General features: G+C 43.9%; 1 protein-coding gene across 1 annotated transcript; it reads right to left on the bottom strand.

Annotated features, from left to right (window-relative positions):
• Positions 1 to 3,214: 3,214 nt before the first annotated feature.
• Positions 3,215 to 21,090, bottom strand: LOC308579633 (cytochrome P450 2C39-like; the record flags this gene model as incomplete). Its single annotated transcript, XM_081214204.1, has 5 exons — positions 20,608 to 21,090; positions 15,916 to 16,078; positions 4,789 to 4,938; positions 4,426 to 4,586; positions 3,215 to 3,457 (listed from the first exon to the last, which is right to left on the bottom strand). The coding sequence occupies exons 1-5, from the start codon at positions 20,773 to 20,775 to the stop codon at positions 3,215 to 3,217; spliced, it is 885 nt and encodes a 294-aa protein (XP_081070330.1). The 5' UTR covers positions 20,776 to 21,090.
• Between the last annotated feature and the right edge of the window lie 1,925 nt (positions 21,091 to 23,015).

Raw genomic sequence — 23,015 nt, 5'->3', positions numbered from 1 at the left:
CTAACAAATCTTTATATCTCTCCCATACTCTCATTAATGATTTCCTAATTATATAGTTATAGAAACTTTTATGAACCTTCCTTTCCCATACAATAAGTATGTGTGCTAGCCAAATATATTGTCATGTCCTTCCAATTCTAATGCTTCTTGCTTTTCCAACTTCATCCAGTCCCTAATCCATACCAGGCATGCAGCTTCATAATACAATTTAAGGTCTGGGAGGGCAAAACCGCCTCTATCTTTTATGTCTGTAAGTATCTTATATTTTATCCTTGGCCTTTTGCCCTACCCCCATAAACTTAGAAATTTCTTTCTGCCATTTTTTAAAACATTCATCTTTCACAATTACTGGAACTGATTGGAAGGGGAATAGCATTTTTGGCAGCACATTCATTTTAACCGCCACTCTTTTTCCTAACAATGAGAGATTCATTCTGCTCCATATTTCTAAATTTCTTTTTATCTCAAGCCAATTTTTTTCATAATTGTCTTTGTATAAGTTTATATTTCTTGATGTTAGCCATATCTCTAAATATTTAACCTTTTTATGGACATCTATCTCAGTGTTTTGCTCCAATTCCTTTTTTTCTTCTTCCTTCAAGTTTTTAACTGGTAGTTTTGTTTTATTCCTGTTTAATTTAAATCCCGCCACTTCCCCAAATTTCTGAATCTGCTTCCAAACAACTCTTAAGGACCATCTGCTTTCAGAATTCCCTGATAACATCGAGGAACACTGGACCAAGCTAAAAACATTCATTATTGCAGCCTGTGAACAAAGTATCGGACAGCAAACCAAGAAACACGAGGACTGGTTTGATGAGAAAGACAGTGAGATTGAACACATGATTGACAAGAAAAGGAAGGCCTTTCAGATCTGACAAAGAGACAGAAACTGTGCCACTAAGGAAAAAAAAACCTATGCCAACGCTGAGGTTCAAAGAAGAACCAGAGAGCTAAAAAACACCCGGTGGATTAAAAAAAGGCTCAAGAGATCCAGCGCTTAGCTGACACTCATGATGCACAGAATTTCTTTAAAGCCACAAAGACCATGTATGGGCCAATAAATCATGGCATATGCCCCCTATGCTCAGCAGACAGTATCACACTTCTAAAAGATAAAGAAGCTACTGCACTGCACAGGAAAGAACATTACCAACATCTCCTTAACCGCAACTCCCCCATAGCTGCTGAGGTCCTCTCACAAATTCTGCAAAAACAAGTTAGAGATGAGCTTGCAGTATCTCCTAATCTGGGAGAGTTGTGTACAGCCATTAACCAAATGAAAAACAACAGAGCCAGTGGACCTGACAGAATACCTGCTGAAGTCTTCAAAGTGGGTGGAATTGAACTTGCACAACAACTTCACAAGCTCATCGAAACAATCTGGGAGAGAGAAGAAATCCCAGCAGACTTTAGGGATGCCAAAATTATCAATCTCTTTTTAAAAGGTGACAGAATTGAGGCATTTCTCTATTAGCTGCGGCTGGCAAAATTCTTGCAAGGATCTTAGCAAACCGTCTCTTAACAATATCCAAGGTGACTCTTCCTGAATCCCAAAATGGTTTTTGGCCTTCTAGGGGGACAGTGGACACGATTTTCACCACTAGACAGCTTCAAGAAAAATGCTGAGAGCAAAACCAACCCTTGTATATGGCATTTATTGACCTAACTAAGGCTTTTGAAACTAAATCATAATGCCCTGTGGACTGTCCTTCTGAAGATTGGCTGCCCAGATAAATTTGTGAACAACATTTGGCTCCTCCATGATAATATGACAGCCACCATCAAGGATAACAATGGCTCTCAGAGTGAACCATTCACAGTGGGATCAGGTGTTAAACAGGGTTGTGTTATTGCCCCAACACTATTCATTATTTTCATTGCCATGATCCTACACTTTGTTGAAGGGAAACTCCCCACCAGAGTAGATATCATATATTAAACAGATGGAAAGCTGTTTAATCTGAGCAGGCTGAAAGCAAAGATCACCAGTGTTGAACCAATGATTCTTCAACATCAACTTCATTGGACTGGTCATGTTGTGCAGATGCCTGATGATCGTTTTCCAAAGCAACTACTCTATTCCAAACTAAAAATGGAAAGTGTAATGCTGGTGGTCAACAAAAGAGGTTTAAATACTGTCTTAAGGCAATTTTTTTAAAATGTAGCATTAACACCAACAATTGGGAAACACTTGCCTGTGAGCACTCCAGTTGGAGAACAGCCTTTACCAAAGGTGTCGTGGGCTTTGAAGATACTCAAACTCAGGACACAAGGGAGAAACCTGCTAAGGGGAAGGCATGCTTGGCAAATCCACACCAGGATCATCTCCCTTCTGGAAACCAATGTCTCCACTGTGGAAGGACGTGTGAATCCAGAAGCAGATACTCATTTGCATTCACATTTGTACATGAAAATACCTATCCTTTCCTAGCTATTTTAGTAGATGCCTATGGAAGGATGTCAACTCACTTTAGCAATTAAAATTACTATGATGGAATGGGGGGGGCAGAGAGAGGTATTGGTGTCCTGGCAAGAGATTAGTATTCACTTACATTTTTTTTTTATTAAAGATTTCAACATAACAATTACCGTATTTTGCGCCCCATAGGACGCTCCGGCCCATAGGACGCACCTGCGCTGGTCCCAGGACTGCAGGGAGCTCTGCGCGGCCACCGGGAGCGGGGCGGAGCTTCGCCCCCGGCTCCCGGTGGCCGCACAGAGCTGCGCTGATCCCGGGACGGCAGGCAGCTCTGCGCTGCCATCCGGAGCGGGGCGGAGCTTCGCCCCGGCTCCCGGTGGCTGCGCAGAGCTGCGCTGATCCCAGGACTGCAGGCAGCTCTGCGCGGCCACCGGGAGCGGGGCGGGACTCCCGGTGGCCAAGCAGAGCTGCGCTGATCCTGGGACTGCAGGCAGCTCTGCGCAACCCTCGGAGCCGGTCTCCCGAGGGTTGTGCAGAGCTTCCTGAAGCCTGGAGAGCGAGAGGGGTCGGTGCGCACCGACCCCTCTCACTCTCAAGTCTTCAGCAAAAGCCTGCATTCGCCCCATAGGACGCACACACATTTCCCCTTCATTTTTTGGGGGGAAAAAGTGCGTCCTATGGGGCGAAAAATACGGTAATCAAAAACATATCATTCTCAACCCCCCCTATTTTCCCCTCCCTCAAAAGAAAGACTTCCCTCAGCTCCTCTCTCTGTTTTTTCAGGATTAGTATTCACTCATAACATGGAATATAATGATTCCTTGGATGAGCAGCATTCGGTTTCAAGCAGATACTTACTTTCTCCATCTGAAGTAGATAGAAATCAATGAGATCTTGTGGATCATGCAGAGACTGATTCTCCTTATGCTTCTTTATCTCCTCCTTTGCAAATGAACGCACCATCTCCACGCAGGAGAAAGCCTTCTTGTGGGGCCCTGGGAGATGTTTCATGAGCCATGGGAGCATTTCATAAAGCTAAAGGAAGAATAGCAGAAATGCTGCCATTACCATGAGGAAGCTTGTTCAAACCATTTGTGCTTTGGAATTGCACTTAAAAAACATGATCTGCATTATTCTTCAGGGCTAGCATATTAGTTTGAGTCTCACTAAGAAGAAGGAAGGTGTCTATAGCTTCTCTGGAATCCCACAATGATTGGATTCTGTGAATTATCCCTAGCTGAAAATGTGAAAGAAAAGTATGGCTCAAAATATTTTTCCAGCTCCCCGGCATAATTCCAGAACTGGGCACAATCACAGGACCTCTCCTGGAACAAGTTAGTGCCCTTTTGTGGTAGGTGGGGGTGGGTGGAGAATAGGGATGGGGGGAAATTCAAGTAAGTTTCATGAGTCCTTTTTTTTTTTTTACAGATTAGGAATGGAGGTAGAAATGTGGAGAACTGAACTTAAATTTGAGGAAAGGGTTTAGTTGATCATCCAGAAGGGGGCTGCATTCCTCAGCAATAGCGATAGTGCTTGAGTTGCTGGTCTCTCTTTCATTAAAAAAAATTCCAGCCAAGTGGTGGCTGCAGGGGCCTCACCATGATTGCCACTGCTAGGTGGGTATAGAGTAGACACATTTAGTTTTCCATGATGGCAACAAAACGATGTAATTGCCTTCTTGAGAAGATTATTTTGTTCACCTCTCTTCCCCTTGGTGGGCCCTAGATGACCTGTTCTCAAGGTCATTGTTCCATTTTTGTCCCATCTTCCCTCTAAAGTGTCTCCTGTGGTGGACAAAGTCTTCTTTTGTTGCTGTTTTATGTGCATGTTTTTTATCTCAATGATAATCATGAGCAATGGATCAGGCTGTGAGATAGTAAGTGGCCCTTATCTCAGATCAATTTAAACCTGATCTCACTTCTCCAACCCTCTATCAGAATACTGATTTGTGGTATTAAGGCCCTTGGGAGTCCTGTTTGGCAGGAATGGGAATGACTACTCACAGCATAACCAAAGCTACATGCAAATTTTAGGGGAAAATCTATGGCTTCTATCAGCTTTTGGAGCCTTTCATCTTCAAGAGCAAACCGGTGCCCAAAAGCCACAGCACTTATCATGTTGGAGACTGAAGTAGTGATGGGCAAGGAGGGGTCAAGTGGTTGTCCTGCAAAATAAAAATATACTAATGTTAGCTCAGCTGGTCCAGTTCATACTGAGAGTGAGAGTTCATGGTGGTCAAGAGAAATTGCTGGGATCTCCATTAGGAACCAAGAAAAGCATATCAGATTCCTTTCTAAAATGGACAGAGGTAGGACACAAATATATCTCCATATGCCAGCTCAGCACCATCACTTAGCATCACATACCCTTTGAACGTGCAAAAGCCTCCACGAGCTGATGGGCCTCCTCTGCAACTTGCTGCTCCATGCCTTTCTTTTCCCGCCACAGCTTCCGCAGAGTGACTACAACAAAGCGTCTCTGTTGCCTCCAGGTGTGACCATTTGATAATGCAATACCTATGGAAAATCAGTGAGAAATAACAACAATCATACCTCGGGTTAAAGTCACTTCAGGTTAAATCTTTTCAGGTTGCCTCCCACGGCGACCCGGAAGTAACGGAACAGGTTACTTCAGGGTTTTGCCGCTCACACATGTGCAGACGCTCAGAATGACGTCACATGCATCCGAACTTTACAGTATCAGCAAAAAGTGAGATTTCTCGACAGCTCTACCATTTTGATTTTTTCAGAGAAAACTGGTATCTGATACAGTGTGATGTTGACAAGTTTAGATCTTTCCATGGAAGGCCGTCACGATCAAAATTCACTTCTCATTGGGAGACAAATGGATGGCAGGTGTTGTAGAAGGATAAAGGACTTAACTTGCTTCGGGCCACCCTGACCTGGGGGGTCAGTTTCTCAGCCAGAGCAACAGACCACACCAGAGCATATCATGAGTCTACTGAAAGACCTGCTGTACAGTGTCAACATTTAGCTTTTTGTAAGCAAGCATTGGTGTGTGTGTTTCTTTGTGGCTGATTAGCTGCTCTCCCTGTGCAAAGGTCAGAGGGGGCCTAGCAGCGCGCGCAGTTAGATCCATCTTTTAGATTTAGGGGAGCTAGTCTCAAACATTTGTTGGGGGAGACCTAGGTTTTTATTGTGGGGGGAGTTATTTGTCCTGTCTTCACGCTTTTTATGATGGAGGACCACTGTAGCCACTCCCAACGACACGTTCTCAAGATGGAGGGGGAGGGAATAGCTGCAGTCACCTGCGGTTCCTGCGCAGTGTTTGCCATCTTGCCAAAGGTTGCAGGCAGCTTTACCTGCAGCAATTGCATGTTGATAGCCCTCTTAAAAGACAAAGTCCAGCAACTGGAGGAACGTGTAGCTACGCTCCAAAGAATTAGAGAGCTGGAGCTCTTCTTGGAAGCAACAGAGCACACCGTCTCCACCGAGGAGGTGACAGGGGACTCCCCTGAGAAGGAGGCTAGTTCACCAACACAGGAGCCAGATATATGGAGAAACGTGACTCAAAGAAGTAGGAGGCCCAGGGTTCACTCTGATTGTTTAGAAATACACAATCGCTTTGAGGTCCTCTCCCCTAGCATGGAAGATGAAGAGCAGACTCCATTTGAGGATCTCTCCCTCATTACAGTCGATCAGGTATATGAAGACGAGCAGCAAAGCCAGTCCTCAGGGAATGTGCAGGTGACCTTGGAACGGACAGCTCACGGAAGAACCCCAACCAAACCTAAGAGGAGGCGTGTAGTGGTGATAGGGGATTCCCTACTGAGGGGAACAGAAGCAGTGATCTGTGGGCCTGACAAGATGTCTCGGGAAGTGTGCTGTCTCCCCGGGGCTAAGATTCAAGATGTAACTGAACGACTGCAAGGAATCATAAAACCCACTGACAAATACCCCTTCCTCTTGGTTCATGTGGGAACCAATGACACTACAAGCAATAGCCCCCAGAAGATCAAAAGAGACTATGAGGCTCTGGGCAGGAAATTGAAGCAATTAAATGCACAAATTGTCATCTCATCTGTCCTCCCAGTTGAACGATGTGGCCCAGGGAGAGAGGGAAAAATAGTGGAAGCGAACAGCTAGCTTCGCAAATGGTGTAAACAGGAACGGTTTGGATTCTGAGATCACGGACTGCAGTTTCTTGAAGATGGACTTCTGGCAAGCGAAGGGCTGCACCTCACAACGGTTGGGAGAAATGTTTTTGCCAAAAATCTCAGAAACCTCATCAGGAGGGCTTTAAACTGACTAATGTGGGGGAGGGAGACAGTGCTCCTGAAGGTCATCATGATGTCATAGACCAAATGGAGCAAACAGCACACAGACCTAGTGGTGGGAGGAAAAAATCCTTAAATAAGAGACACGGGGGAATGATTAACGGACTTCAATGTCTGTACACTAATGCGCAAAGCATGGGAAAGAAACAAGATGAGCTTGAGCTCTTGGTACAGCAAACTAAATATGACATAATAGGCATCACTGAAACCTGGTGGGATAAGTCCCATGAATGGAATGTAATAATGGGGGGATACAATCTATTTCAGAGAAACAGACCAGACAAGAAAGGAGGAGGAGTGGTGTTATATGTCAGGGATGTGTATACCTGTGAAGAGATCCAAGATTTAGAACCTCAAAGCCAAAGTGAGAGCATTTGGGTCAAAATTAAGGGAGAGAAGAATAACAGGGACCTCATTGTGGGAGTTTACTATAGATCCCCAAGCCAAACGGAGGACATAGATGATGCCTTCCTGGAACAGATGGCCAAACATGCAAAAAGAAGGGAGATAGTAGTAATGGGGGACTTCAATTACCCGGATATTTGTTGGATGTCAAACTGAGCCAAGAGCATAAGGTCAAACAGATTCCTCATTGGCCTTGCAGACAACTTCATTGTCCAGAAAGTGGGAGAAGCACCAAGAGGAACAGCCATTTTAGATCTGGTCCTAACCAATGTTGATAACCTGGTTAGTGGGGTAGAAGTGGAAGGATCAGTAGGCGTGAGTGATCATGCTCTTCTGAAGTTTACTATACAGCAGAAAGGAGCAGCCAAGCATACTAGGACTCAATTTCTTGACTTTAAGAAAGCCGACTTCATAAAACTTAGGGAAGTGCTGGGTGAGATCCCACGGACAGTAAAACTAAAATGAAAGGGAGTTCATGATGGCTGGGAGTTTGCTAAGAGGGAGATAGTAAAAGCACAACGTCAGGCAATACCAAGATAGTAAAAGCACAACGTCAGGAAATACCAATGAGACGGAAACATGGAAGGTGCCTAAAGAAGCCAGGGTGGCTATCTAAAGAACTTTTAACTGAGTTAAGATTAAAAAAGGATGTGTACAAAAAATGGAAAAGGGGGGAAACCACCAAAGAGGAATTCAAACAAATAGCCAGCACATGTAGACACAAAGTCAGAAAAGCTAAAGCACAGAATGAACTCAGGCTTGCTAGAGAGGTTAAAAGCAACAGAAAAGGCTTTTATAGGTATGTTCGTAGCAAAAGGAAGAACAAAGAAACAGTGGGGTCACTCAGAGGAGAAGATGGTGAAATGCAGACAGGGGACACAGAAAGGGCTGAACTCCTCAATGCCTTCTTTGCCTCAGTCTTCTCCGATAAGGAAACAATGCCCAACCTGAAGAATTTGGAGCAAATGATTCAGCAAAGGAAACACAGCCCAGAATAACTAAGGAGATAGTACAAGAATACTTGGCTAGTTTAGGTGTATTCAAGTCTCCAGGGCCAGATGAACTGCATCCAAGAGTATTAAAAGAACCGGCAGATGTGATCTCAGACTGACCGAACCCAAAGGATGCTCATCAATGGTTCCTCTTCATCCTGGAGAAGAGTGACTAGTGGGGTGCCACAGGGTTCTGTCTTGGGCCCGGTCTTATTCAACATCTTTATCAACAACTTGGATGATGGACTCAAGGGCATCCTGATCAAATTTGCAGATGACACCAAACTGGGAGGGGTAGCTAACACCCCAGAGGACAGGATCACACTTCAAAACGACCTTGACAGATTAGAGAACTGGGTCAAAACAAACAAGATGAATTTTAACAGGGAGAAATGTAAAGTATTGCACTTGGGCAAAAAAAATGAGAGGCACAAGTACAAGATGGGTGACACCTGGCTTGAGAGCAGTACATGTGAAAAGGATCTAGGAGTCTTGGTTGACCACAAACTTGACATGAGTCAACAGTGTGACGCGGCAGCTAAAAAAGCCAATGCAATTCTGGGCTGCATCAATAGGAGTATAGCATCTATATCAAGGGAAGTAATAGTGCCACTGTATTCTGCTCTGGTCAGACCTCACCTGGAGTACTGTGTCCAGTTCTGGGCACCACAGTTCAAGAAGGACACTGACAAACTGGAACGTGTCCAGAGGAGGGCAACCAAAATGGTCAAAGGCCTGGAAACGATGCATTGAGGAACGGCTAAGGGAGCTGGGCATGTTTAGCCTGGAGAAGAGGAGGTTAAGGGGTGATATGATAACCATGCTCAAATATATAAAAGGATGTCACGTAGAGGAGGGAGAAAGGTTGTTTTCTGCTGCTCCAGAGATGCGGACACCGAGCAATGGATTCAAACTACAAGAAAGAAGATTCCACCTAAACATTAGGAAGAACTTCCTGACAGTAAGAGCTGTTCGGCAGTGGAATTTGCTGCCAAGGAGTGTGTTGGAGTCTCATTTTTTGGAGGTCTTTAAGCAGAGGTTTGACAACCATATGTCAGGAGTGCTCTGATGGTGTTTCCTGCTTGGCAGGGGGTTGGACTCGATGGCCCTTGTGGTCTCTTCCAACTCTATGATTCTATGATTCTATTCTATGATTCTATGATTTATCAGCAAAATAGATGCTTTGATTCACCAATTATTCCTAGCAAAGCTAAGAAGGGAGTTGGGTTTATCTATGTAAACAGTGGTGATTTCTGCAACAAAGAGTGAACTTGCAGGTATCATCTGAGTTTTCTTATAATGTTAAATACTAACAGTAAATTCAAATCACAAACCCAATTCAGTTAAGGGACTTCCATGAAGAAAGATGGCTGACTAAATGTCTACTGCCGACACTCCACCGACAGAGATGATTATGTGGTGATTAATGATAGCCAGGATATAAATCTACCAATTGAACTTTCACTTGGAAAGCAAGCTATACGCTGGCACAAGAAGAGGCAATTATTAACAGGCAGAAAACAAAACAAAAAGCATGTTTTTATTATTTGCAACTAAGAAATATTCTAAACTCCTAAGGCTGTTCCGATGGCTAAGAAATCTCATTTTATATTACTTTTAACTTCTTTGCCCCTTTGGTGTAAATGCCAACTGCAAAGTGAGATTTACCTCTCTGATTGTGGGACCGAATATGCTCCTCTATTAAGGAGACAGACGCAGGTTTTCAAGGCAGACTGTTAAGGTGGAGAGTGAGTTCTTAATAGGACCTCAGTATGGTATAAAACTGGGTGTAAAATAATAAATATACAACAAGTAATTAACTATGGATTACTTTTTAATATTATATATGACTACAGTGCAGAGATTCCTGCTTAAATAGAAATGAAGGATTTGTTTTTTTTAAAAAAAACATGGAGGAATGGTTGGAATTTTTGGGGAGATAAAGTCACCATACTGGAATGGAGGAAGACTATTGGGTACACACTTGAAGGTGATATCTGGCTGGTGAAAGACCCTGTGTGAGAGGCAGAGAAGGACAGATCTCCCAGGATGGGAGACTGGGGAAAGAAAGGGAAGCACACAGGTGAGAGCTGGGAGGGTCCACTCCCTTCTGTGTGAGACAAGATATAATAATAATAATAATAATAATAATAATAAAAATATTATTTATATCCCGCCCTCCCCAGCCGAAGCCAGGCTGAGGGCGGCTAACAACAATAAAACAGTACAACAGTACAACACAACACTCTAAAATCATTCATTATAAAATTAATTCAAAGCAAACCACTGGCAACCATTGGGCCAGAGCTCCACGAAGATTGCCGAAGGAGGGAGTCAGGCTGTGCCCTGGCCAAAGGCCTGGTGGAACAGCTCTGTCTTGCAGGCCCTGTGGAAAGTCCCGCAGGGCCCTGGTCTCTTGTGACAGAGCGTTCCACCAGATCGGAGCCACAGCTGAAAAAGCCCTGGCTCTAGTTGAGGCCAGCCTAACCTCTCTGTGGCCTGGGAACTTCAAGATGTTTTTATTTGAAGACCGTAAGTTTCTCTGTGGGACATACCAGGAGAGGCGGTCCCGTAGGTACGAGGGTCCTAGGCCGCATAGGGCTTTAAAGGTTAAAACCAGCACCTTAAACCTAATCCTGTACTCCACTGGGAGCCAGTGCAGTTGGTATAGTACCGGGTGAATGTGATTTCGCAGCGAGGACCCCGTAAGGAGTCTCGCAGCATTCTGCACCTGCTGGAGTTTCTGGGTCAGTCTCAAGGGCAGCCCCACGTAGAGCGAGTTACAATAATCCAGTCTGGAGATGACCGACATGTGGATCACAGTGGCTAGGTCAGGGTGAAAGAGGTAAGGAGCCAACTGCTTAGCTTGGCGGAGATGGAAAAATGCCGCCTTTTTATAGCTGCAATCTGCACCTCCATGGAAAGGGAGGTGTCGAAGATTACACCCAAACTCTTAACCTACGGTGCTGGCACTAATTGCACCCCCGCAAGAGATGGGAGTTGCCCCCCAATCCCATATCGTTCCGTCCCAGCTACATGATCTCTGTCTTCGAAGGATTTAGCTTCAACTGGCTTCCACGTAACCATCCAGCCACAGCTTCTAAACATCTGATCAGTGTGTCTGGGGCTGAGTCAGGATGGCCATCCATCAACAGATAGAGTTGGGTGTCATCGGCATACTGATGGCAACCCAGCCCAAAACTCTGGACAAGCTGGGCGAGGGGGTGCATAAAGATGTTGAAAAGCATCGAGGAATGTACCGCACCCTGAGGTACTCCACACACCAAGGAGTGGCGCGATGACAATCCCCCCCCCAAGCGCCACCCTCTGTCCCCGACCAGAGAGAAACGAGCGCAGCCATTGAAGGACTGTGCCCTGGATCCCCACGTCGGCTAGGCGGTGGTCCAGAAGTTCGTGATCGACCATGTCGAAAGCTGCTGACAGATCTAGAAGAATCAGCAGCCCCGACCCACCTACGAAGATCATCTGTTAGGGCAACCAGAGCCGCCTCGGTCCCATGACCAGTGCGGAAGCCGGACTGGAATGGATCCAGAGCCGATGTTTCATCCAGAAACCCACCAAACTGTTCAGCAACCACTCTCTCAATCACCTTACCCAGGAATGGAAGATTCGAAATTGGGCAGTAATTGGTTAGATATAAGGGATCTAATGATGTTTTCTTTAAGAGCGGGCGCACTACTGCCTCCTTCAGTTCCCCTGGGGATGTCCCGGTGCCAAGGGACAAATTGATGATCTCCCCTAGGAGGGCCCGCACCTCATCTGGACACGGTCTAATCAGCCAAGACAGGCACGGGTCGAGAGTACAGGTGGTGGGCTTTCCAGCTTGGAGGAGTCTGTCCACATCGGCTGGGAATATCCAGTCAAAGTGGTCCAATACTGGACCCGAGGACAGTTGAGGGGCCTCCAGTTCCTTTATTGTATCCAAATTGGCAGGGAGGCCATGGCGGAGCAACAAGACCTTGCAAATGCCTTGCAAAAAGCTCGCAAATGCCTCACAGCTGTGTGTCAAATTGTTATTTAAATTTGGCTGTCCCTCAAGGGACGTTAAAGACCTAATTATACTAAATAATTGCGCCAGGTGAGAGCTAGCGGAAGCAATGGAGGCCGAGAAGTAAGACTTCTTAGCAGCCTTCACCGGCATCTCATAGGTTTTCATAAAAGCCCTATAAGATGTTCTTGAGGTTCCGTCACGGGCACCCCCGCAATACTCACTCTAGCCGTCTGAGGTCCCGCTTCATTTTCCGGAGCTCCTCGGTAAACCAGGGAGCCCGGTTTCTACAGGGTCGCAGAGGGCACTTAGGTGCGATCTCATCGATGGCTGGCAGGAGCTGGATATTCCAGCCCTCAACAAGCTCAGTTAATGAGTCGCCAGGGGGAGCAAGGTCCCGCAAGGCTTGGCGGAATCTATCAGGGTCCATCAGCCTCTGCAGGGGAGCCCAAATCGGCTCGCCACCTAAGCAGGGTGGGCTTAGTCAATCCTGGCTTTCAGAGCATAGTGATCAGACCATGGCACCTTCATCGAAGGAGACATGATCACATCTATACCGACACCCAAGATCAAATCCAGAGTGTGGCCTGCTTGATGTGTGGGGCCCGAAACAAACTGGGAGAGCCCTAGTGTTGCCATGGAAGACACCAGGTCCAGAGCCTGTGAGGAGGGTGTGGTATCAGCATGGATGTTGAAGTCCCTCAATACCAATAGGTTAGGGAACTGCAATGTGAAGCCGGCCACCACCTCCAGTAGGCCTGACAGGGTGGCTGCTGGTGCGCTAGGTGGCCGGTACACCAGACAGACAGCCAAGATCTCCTTGGAGCCTCACACTAGGCCAACACATTCAGTGCCGGGGATCAATGGCGATGGTAGAGCCCTGAAAGGACAATCTTCCCGGATTAATAATGCCACCCCTCCCCCCCGGCCCAGAGTCTGCGACTGGTGGAGGAAGGAGAAACCCGGGGGCGCCATCTCTCGTAAGGTAATTGTTTCCCCTTTGTTCGCCCAGGTCTCCATCACACAAGCCAGGTTGACCCCCTACGAGGTAAAGAAATCTCGCAGGGTGGCGGTTTTGTTGCCTATAGACCTGGCATTGCACATCACCAGTGACGGAGGTGAGTAATCCTTGCTCACCCTACCCTCGTCCCTCGGGATGAGGCACAGATTGGAACGGGTATGAGCATATCCATATCTCGATCCCCTTCGCCTATAAGATCTACCTTTGAGACAGGGCTTGGCATTTCTTTCTCTCTTTTACTTTTTTGTTTGTTTGTTTAGTTAGTGTTGCTGAAAAGTTTCAATAAAAAAGTAAAGAAAACCAAACAAACCCAATTCAGCCAATTTTTCGACACTGTTTTTAAGGATATAATGTGTGGTGTCAACCAGTTACTACTTCTACTGGTCCAGCTAGACAGGTTTGGGATTTTTACTGAGGGTGAATTCTGCACCATATTCTTGACAAGATGTAATGCATCAATGGTGGATATATTCTGCTTTGTTAATTCTTCTTCAACAGTGCCTGAACACTACTGCATTATTTCTGTCTGCGGAAACTATCTACATTGCAACGAAAGTGGGACAAAATTAAGTTTGTGCATTTGTAGTTTTCAGCAGAAAGTTAAAGGATGTGACAGAATGGAAATGAAACTGTATGATCACCTCAAAATCTTTGCAGGCATAAATAGCATTGACAATGGAGTTGGATATAACCACCTTGAAAGGATTATGAGCACAAATCATTATGAATGTGCAATTAAAAAGCGTTTTCTGGAGGAGCCCTTAGCACCAGTAATAAACTGTGGAGTTAGTGATGGGAATTATTGGGAAAGCCAGCCCCACAGTAACTCACATTGTGTCTTTCATAGTGAATGTCCCTGTTCTTTGGAACTGCATTCAGAATATGACTCTGTACTTTCCCCCCAAAAAGGAAGACATTTTTTCCGCAACAAGCTTTCCCAGTCATGTACAAAGGTCATTTCAATAGGTGTATACCTTTTATTGTTTTAACCTATATTTAGTTGTTGTTGATTTTTGTACTGTTTTAAAACCTTTTATAATAAATAATAATAATAAATTTTTATTTATACCCCACCCTTCCCAGTTTCCCAGAAAACTGGGTTCAGGGCGGCTATCAACAAATTTAAAACACTTAATTGATGCAACAAAAAAACAGCATAAAATACAATATAAAACGTAAATAACAATAAATTGAGAATTCAAAAATCAATTTAGGGGGGAAATCCAGCCAATAAACATTAGATGATCAGCGGGGTATCTGGCTAAATTAGTCCCATTTGGGCCAGAGAGGAGACCAGGGGAGAATTAGCTGTGGGATCCCACAGTGGGTAATCTTCATAAAAAGGGGAGGGGAGGGGAGGAAGTGGAATAAAAGATCAGGCTAAGTTCAAATTGAAAGCCAGTCAGAATAGCTCTGTCTTACAGGCCCTGCGGAAGGAAGTTAAATCCTGCAGGGCCCTGGTCTCATGGGACAGAGCATTCCACCAGGTCAGAGCCATCACTGAGAAGGCCCTGGCCCTGGTGGAGGATAATCTGACTTACTTGAGGCAAGGGACCTCTAAAATATGATTATTCATAGTTTAAACTGCTTTTATATCTCATTATGAAAATGATCTACAGGTGGTACATGACCCCAGTCAAGCTAGCAAAAATTTATCATTTGCCTGACAATAAGTGTTGGAAGTGTAAAGAAACCGAGGGTACCTTTTATCACCTTTGGTGGACGTGCCCGAAGATTAAGGCTTTCTGGGAAATGATATATAATGAAATGAAAAAGGTACTTAAATGTACTTTCCCTAAGAAACCAGAGGCCTTTCTCTTGGGCATTGTCGGCCAATTGGTGTCAAAGAAAGATAGAATTTTCTTTATGTATGCTACGACAGCAGCAAGAATACTCATCGCAAAGTATTGGAAGACACAAGATCTACCCACTCTGGAAGAATGGCAGATGAAAGTGATGGACTATATGACACTGGCTGAGATGACCAGGGGAAGGAGACGGCAGAAGAAGAATGGAAGAAATTTAAAATCCATCTTAAGGACTATTATAAACTTGATGAATGTTAGAATGTCGAGGTTTTGAGAAAGAAAGGGTTACAGCGATATAAGATTAGACTGAAGGAAAGATTAAGAAGACATATGTTTGACAGAACTATTTGGAAGTTACTGGGAAACTTTGGACATTGGGATGCAGAAAGGGGAGGTATGGGGGAGTCCGAGAAACAAGGTTTATGAAAAAAAAGTTATGAAACTATACGTGTTTGTATGTCTTTCTATATGTTTGTATTGTTCTAAAAATTTTGTAAAACCAATAAAAATTTATTTAAAAATAAAAATAAACTGCTTTTATATCTCTGTAAGTTGCCTTGAGGCATACATGCAAAATGCAATTCATAATTTATAATGATGATAGTAACTATGTGATTACAAAGTTCACATGTTATATTTACCACATGAGTCCATGCCCAAAACATGTTGGAAGAGCTTGTTGAGAGAAGCAGTGTATTGTGTTTCTTAGAGATGTCATAATCAATCACATCTTCACACGTACTGAAGCCAGGTTTTCATGCACCCAAATGAACGTGTCATTTGATAGCATGAGGACTAGCCATTCTGAATGACCTCAGCCCCTAGGTCCTAGCTCCTAGGGTAATGCATTTCCCGTTGTGTGCAGCAGTAATAGAGAACCCTTGTTCTGTTTTTCTGGACAGCCCTTAAATGTTTTATCTTCAGAAAATACCAGTAGAAATTCTTATTCTTCACTACTTACCCTTCCCTTTTATCAGAGTCCTAAGGAAAGGAGTCTCTGGTCGCTCGTCTAATTCTTCAGAGTGGTCAATGAGCGCTTCTTTCACTGCTTGGAATCCAGACAGTACTACAATGGGTAGATGTCCAAACCATATGGTGTAAATATTTCCATGTTGCTTTCCCAGCTACCATTTGGTTCAAAAGAGAAGAGAGGAATGATGTGTTCAAAAAATGCAGTTGGATATTTCAACTTAATACGAGAACGTCATCCTCCCTCACTTCTGCAGTTTCTCACTATGTGCAGTTCTCTTGATATCATCTTTTCCCCTCCTCCTCCTCCCCTTCCTTCCTTCCTTCCTTCCTTCCTTCCTTCCTTCCTTCCTTCCTTCCTTCCTTCCTCCCTCCCTTCCTCCCTCCCTTCCTCCCTTCCTCCCTCCCTCCCTCCCTCCCTCCCATAATTCCAACCCATTTGTTTTACTCCCTCCTAGCCATGTTGCCTCTGCCTAGGATCAGAGCAGCAGAGACACTTCATAGTAACCAGCCCTCCTGTGACAGACAAGAAGATGCACAAGTCATTGCCAGAAAATTATCTTGCCACAATCTTTGTGTGTGCAGGGATGTGGAACCTGTAGCCCACCAGATGCTTTTGAACTAGAACTCCCACCATCCCTGACTATTGGCCATGGTGGTTGGGGCAGATGGGCATTGTAGTCCAAAACATCTGGAGGCTACCAGGTTGGCATAGGCTGGGCTAGAGCCCTGGGTCAGCTTTCAGACCCACGGTGGGTCACAGCAGGAGCATCACCACCATGCATATCTATGGCAAGGAATTAAGATGATGCATGTCTGGGCTAGAGAATATTACCAATTCCAATGTTTTAAAAGTTTATATGTTCATATCCGATGGTTGAGTAATTTTGTATTTTTTGAGGAGTTTTCGCTGAAATAGCTCATAATTTTATTTAAGAAACAAACAAATAAACTAAACTAGGATCTGACAAAGAGTTAATGCTTGCAGAGGAGGCAATGGAAAGGTGCCTGTTCTGTTTGTCTCTTGTCTTCTCTAGTTACACGTGAGCTGCTGCTGAGAAAGGCTGATGTGCTCCTGCTTCATTGCCAATTGAACTTGTTCCCCTTCCGTCTGTTGGAAGGGGAGAAGTACACAGCATTCTAGGCCTGGGATGTCCAACAGGTAGATCCTGATCTACTAGAAGATCGTGGTGTGTCTGTGGTAGATCTTGGGCCCCCCCCCCCCGAACCCTCCTGAAAGCTCAACAACTTTGGCTCCCCAAAAAAGCTCAACAAATTTAGTAGATCACCGCCAGTTTTTTTATAGTGGGAGTAGATCTCAGTCTCTTGAAAGTTGGACATACCTGCTCTAGGCCATTTTGCAACATGCAATAGAACGAAAGGAAGACAAGATCAAGAACATACTGTAATAAGCTGTTTTATTAATTCAGCTTCTTGTGTTACACAATGTGTTTTGGAGATAAGAGCCCTTCAACCAGCAGCTATGAACGACACACATTAAAACTAGTATAAAGGGGCAAGATTCTGATTAATACTGAAAAGCACAAAACCATACAAAGTAGGATAATGGCAGCATGGGTAGCTATGTGAAATCCGGGGCGGGGGGGGACACAAGGAAACATAAAATGTTGTTGTATTTTCTATGGGTCAACTTGTAAGTGGTAGCAAGACTTCATTTCCCAGTGACATTGGTTTCACAGCTTTCTAAATGACTCTCTGGAGCTGATTTCACAGCACTGGCCTTGTATTATTGGTGGGAGTATTAACTGGAGATTAGCACTTACTGTAGGATTGCCATACATCAGGAAAATTCCTGACATGTCCTGACAGGAATCGGCAAAATGTCAGGGAACACTGAGATGTATGGCAACCCAATGGAAAAAGCTCAACAATTTCCTAAAAAATGGCAACCCTAGTTTACCACAGAGATCCTTTAAGAAGATTTTGGTATTTTAGTTTATAGTTTGTTTTTTATAAGTGCTTCTGGTTTGAGTGAAAAAGATTGAATAGGGCATGGAGGTTAGTGCCTGTTGAGAGGCTGCTGTGAATGAATGCTGTGGTCTGTCTTTTTTCTGTAATAATATTTTATTCTTTTTTCATATAGAAAGTTACATTTCTTAACCTTGGTAACCTCAAGGTAAGATTACTTGCAATGTGTTATACATAGGGCTGGCTCTGAAGACAGTTTGGAAACTTCAGCTAGTGCAGAATTCAGTGGCCAGGTTGCTCAATGGAACAAGAGCATATTACATCGCTCCTGGTCCGGCTGCACCAGCTACCAATTAGTTTCTGGACCCAATTCAAAGTGCTGGTTTTGACCTACAAAGCCTTAAATAGCTTAGAACCAAAATACCTCAAGGACCGCCTCTTTCGATATGATCTCACCCAGACCCTGAAATCATCTTCTGAGGCGCTTCCTGTGTTCCTCCTCCATAAGAGGTCCAGAGGGTGGCAACACAAGAATGGACCTGCTCTGCAGTGACTCCCCGTCTGTGGAATGCTCTCACCAGGGAAGTTCACCTGGCAAAACCTTCCTTTTTAACTAGGCCTTTGGCTGATTTCATTGACATCCTATGCCCTTTTAAAATCTGATTTTTTTCTGTGGGGGCTTATTATTGGGTGGTTAATAATAATAATAATCCAATTAACAAAACAATTGGAATATACAAATTTTCCATATAGAAAGTAACATTTGTTACTCAACAATTATACAGTGGTACTTCGGGTTACATACGCTTCAGGTTACATACGCTTCAGGTTACAGACACTGCTAACATAGAAATAGTACCTTGGGTTAAGAACTTTGCTTCAGGATTAGAACATAAATTGTGCTGTGGCGGCGCGGCAGCAGCAGGAGGCCCCATTAGCTAAAGTGGTGCTTCAGGTTAAGAACAGTTTCAGGGTAAGAACGGACAGGTTAAGAGGCTAATGATGGGAGTAAATTAGCCTCCCGAGTTTTCCCAGGGGATGGGAAAATGCTGCCTCATCCACTGTTGCCAATAAATCACCCCTGAGTTCGAAAGAAGGAGGGTATGGGGGCACTGGACGGAAAGCCCTCAAGTGAGTTTTTGGATCTCCTGGACGCTACTTCTGATTGTGATCCTAGTTGCATTGCTCAAGATAAATAATTGGAGAAGAGTAAATGCACATGTTTTGAGCGAAGGAAAGGGTGTACTGATTGCTAATTAAATCGACCACTGAGAAGCTGAGTGACGGGTTGGACTGAACAGAAGACTACATCAAAGAATCAAAACTATGTGGGTATGTTGAAACGGATCGGAAAGGGGGGGAACTTTTCACTTTTTCAATATGATTTACCTAACAACCCCTCCCCAAGAAGCACCGCCACATGACTGATAGCAAGTGAGATGGGAAAATAAACTGTGTGGAAATAAAATTATCAACTAAAGGCTCTATTTTGCGGAAGATCTGGAAAGGTAACGAAAGGCTTTTGGATGACACAGTTCTAATTGGGAACCGCCATTATGAAACTGACTTTGTTGCAAGATTTACAGTCAAAGGGGGAGGGAGCCAGTGTTCTGTTATCATATCTGAATTCCACGTTTGCTTTGGCAAGAACTCCCCTGGAAAGGCTGATTTATGGAGCAACTGGTCTGGGAAAGTTAATGAGCAGACGCTTAGACTGTATTTTATGGGAGCTGCTGAAATGGCGCCTGCCGTTTGAATAGGACTTTTGGATCTGCGTGAAAATCCACACAGGACTATAATAATGTTTGCTTCAACTTGCTTGTGGAGATAACTCAGAGGTTATTAAGAAGAAAAATGATAACAGCAAGAAGATTGGAAGACGGGATTTGTAAAGGATAACAACAAAGAGATGGAAAGATGGGACTTGTGAACATCAAAGCAGCAGAAATATGACATGATTGGACCGTTTCTGAACTCGAAGCATGGGTACACCCAACAAAAATTTAAAATTTGGCTAAATATTTGGAGTTTATTATGTATTGGTATAATTTGGAATTAATGTGATATGATTGGTTTGTTAACTGGAAATTTAATAAAAATTCTTTTTTAAAAAAGAACCTCGGCAACAAATTAAGTACTTAACCTGAGGTAGCACTATATTCCAATTCAACAACACAAGTGATTTCCCACTCACCCAATATCAATGTTTATAACTCGAATTACATACTATTGCATTTTAAACTTCCATCTTATCTAATTTGATCCTCTCTAACATGTTTCTTAATATATTCTGCTGTTTTGTTACACTTCAAACCCCGCTGTGGTCTTTGCATATGGGAAATAACTTTTTATATAGCCCGGAAAGATTTTCCAATCTTCTTTAAAAGATTCTAAATTTGTATCTTTTATCAATTTTTGCCATCTCTGCATATTCGAAGATATTCATAAAGCATTCTTCCTTTGAGGGTGTTCTCTCCTCCTTCCTCAGTTTAAGAGCATACAATAAATATTTTTGATCTGTAGTTTTTAATGCATATTTTCAACTTTTATATGGTTTTGTGCTTTTCAATATTAATAATAATACTATTTACATTATTACTATTATTCGTATTGCTTACAGGTTCTGACAACGGAGGCTTATGGCATTTCCCATTTTAACCCATTCTATTGTTGAAGCTGAAATATCACAATTGTTGGGGGAAATAGATAAAACAATTGCTGGCATCAGACTGAGTTATTACGAAGCAATAAGTACCTGAATGAGAGTATTTTCATCAATCTTGAATCCAAATCTCCATATGGCTCCAATGAGAGGAAGCTGGAGAGGACCTGGAGGATAATGCCTGCGTGACCAGAGCTGTTTCAGGTAGTGCAGAATCAGAAGAGCCACCAGCAGAGCAATCAGAAGTGTCCGTATCTCCATCCTTCTCTTGCTGTCTCTTTCTCCTTAATTCTTTCTAGGTTGTCTGGTCAGGTTCAACTCTCTTTCTCTAAGGAGTTTTTGCTTTCTTCAAAGACATCAGCAGTATTCTCTGTTTTTATATGCTCAGTTATTGAAAACAAATAAGCAACAAGGGGTGCAACACCATTTGTAAGTAGACTTGGAATGTGATACAATCAAACACTAGTACAATCAAACGCTATAATCATTTTGATATGTGTCACGCAGATGTGACGAAGTGTGCTTTATATCAGGCACATTGAACTCCCAAGAGACTGTGATCTACTTCCAGTACCCCAAGAGTCATCTGGTATTTAATATGGGTATCTTTCCTCTTATGGAATTGCTACTCCTTGTAACCTGTGCCTTGGGAAGGTACCAATCTGATGTAGGTGTCAAAGCCTTCAGAAAGAACTCTGAGTTCAAGCTCTTATTAATCCAGCAATGAAGGCCAGGATAGTAAATGCATTACAATTGCAAAAGCCAACAAGCTTCTACCTGCAGATGAATCGGACCACAGTGCAGTACAATTGCTACTTCCACAGAGCACTTGCTAGTTGCAATCCATCAGGGGTGCCAACTTGAATAAAATATGAGGAAGGGGGCAAGTGAGCCCCACTTCACATAATCAATCACATAATGTGGCTCACGTCCACCATTAGAATGGCAATTGCCATGAACTTTGGCGGAGCCAGGCCCCTTCACATATTTTAGAGGGGCACTGAAGGGACCTCAGCCCCTAGTTCTTCGCTCCTAGGTAACCCATTTCCTGTTGAGTGCAACAATAATAGAGAACCTTTGTTCTGGACAGCCCTTTAAATGTTTTATCATAGTCATAAGGAAAGAAGTCTGTGGTCACTTGTCTAATTCTTCAGATGGCTAGGCAGCACACCCCCAGAGATGCCTCCTGTTGGCATTCTGCTGTAAAAGGCAGCTGTCACAGCCTGCCTTGTGGGTGGACCGGCCCTCTGCTTCATAGCTGGTTATGATAAGAAACCCACACACACTTTCCTGTATTTATAGCGGTAGCTGCTGGTGCTAGTTTTCAGGATCTTTGGGTTGGCATAATAACACAATACTGGAATGAAGAGAGGGATCCAACGGAAACTCTGGCAGCAGATATTCAAAATGTGTCCTACATATTTCACTGCCTAATGGTCACCACCATATAATAGTTGAGCTCCTTTTTTCAAATCATTCCCAAAGCATTCACCACATAATGGTCACAGGGCATTGTAAGCGTGCATGAGAATGCCTTGCCCCAATTCAGACTACCTATTATCCTTACAGTGATGATGGGAAGTTCTGCTTCTGCACACGAGTTTGGCAAACCGCTCAGAGCTGAAGCATTCCTTGCTCATCCACCCTAGAATGTTCAGTTCACATTGAGTTCATGAAACATCGTACCCTGACCTGTTCTTCATGCATGGTTGACCACATCTACGGAATGCAATTGTTATGCCCTTTTAAGTTTTGCAATATCAATCACTAGTAGTAGTTTAATAAGGAGGTTTTCATACCTGTCCAGCAATATCAATCACTAGTAATAGTTTAATAAGGAGGTTTTCATACCTGTCCAACCATGTGTTCCCTTTCCCAACCTTTAATCTATTGATTATTAATGCCTATATTCAACCCTTGCATTGTATTTGTGTTAACCAATCAGCAACAAGCACATATGTGGCAATGCTGTAATACTCAATAAAAGAGACTCCCCGAGACATGCTCGGAAGATGCCTCCCATATGACACTTGTCATTCGTCTGTCGTTTATTTCAACCCAACATCTGGTGACCCCGACGTGATAACGACGTGCCAGATCCCTTTACGCAGCAACCCCTGTACTTCACTCGACTGGACAAGTCTCAGCGCGCTACTTCGTGAATATGGGGGGGGGCTGCAAAGTTCCAACAGGAGCATGCCAAGGAGCTGATTCATCTCGTTAGACAGTGGGTGGTGGGTGTTCATATTTCTTTGAAAGTAATTGAACAATTGTTATGTGAGATTGCTTGCCAGTGCCCCTGGTACCCAGAGTCCGGCTCTCTGGGATCAGAAGCTGGGCAAAAATCAGAAAAACCCTCTTCACAGAACCGAGGGCACCGATTCATTGTCTGTTCACTTGGCAGAAGTGTGCAGATGCCGTCGATAGGTTAGGACCACAGGCATCTCCGTTGCCACCTGCTCTTTTAGCCGAAGCAGACAATCCCCCACCTTACCCAAAGC

Source organism: Podarcis bocagei, assembly GCF_964188305.1.
Source record: "Podarcis bocagei genome assembly, contig: HAP1_SCAFFOLD_387, whole genome shotgun sequence".
Classification (NCBI taxonomy): Eukaryota; Metazoa; Chordata; class Lepidosauria; order Squamata; family Lacertidae; genus Podarcis; species Podarcis bocagei.
This window is presented reverse-complemented; position numbering and strand designations above follow the sequence as displayed.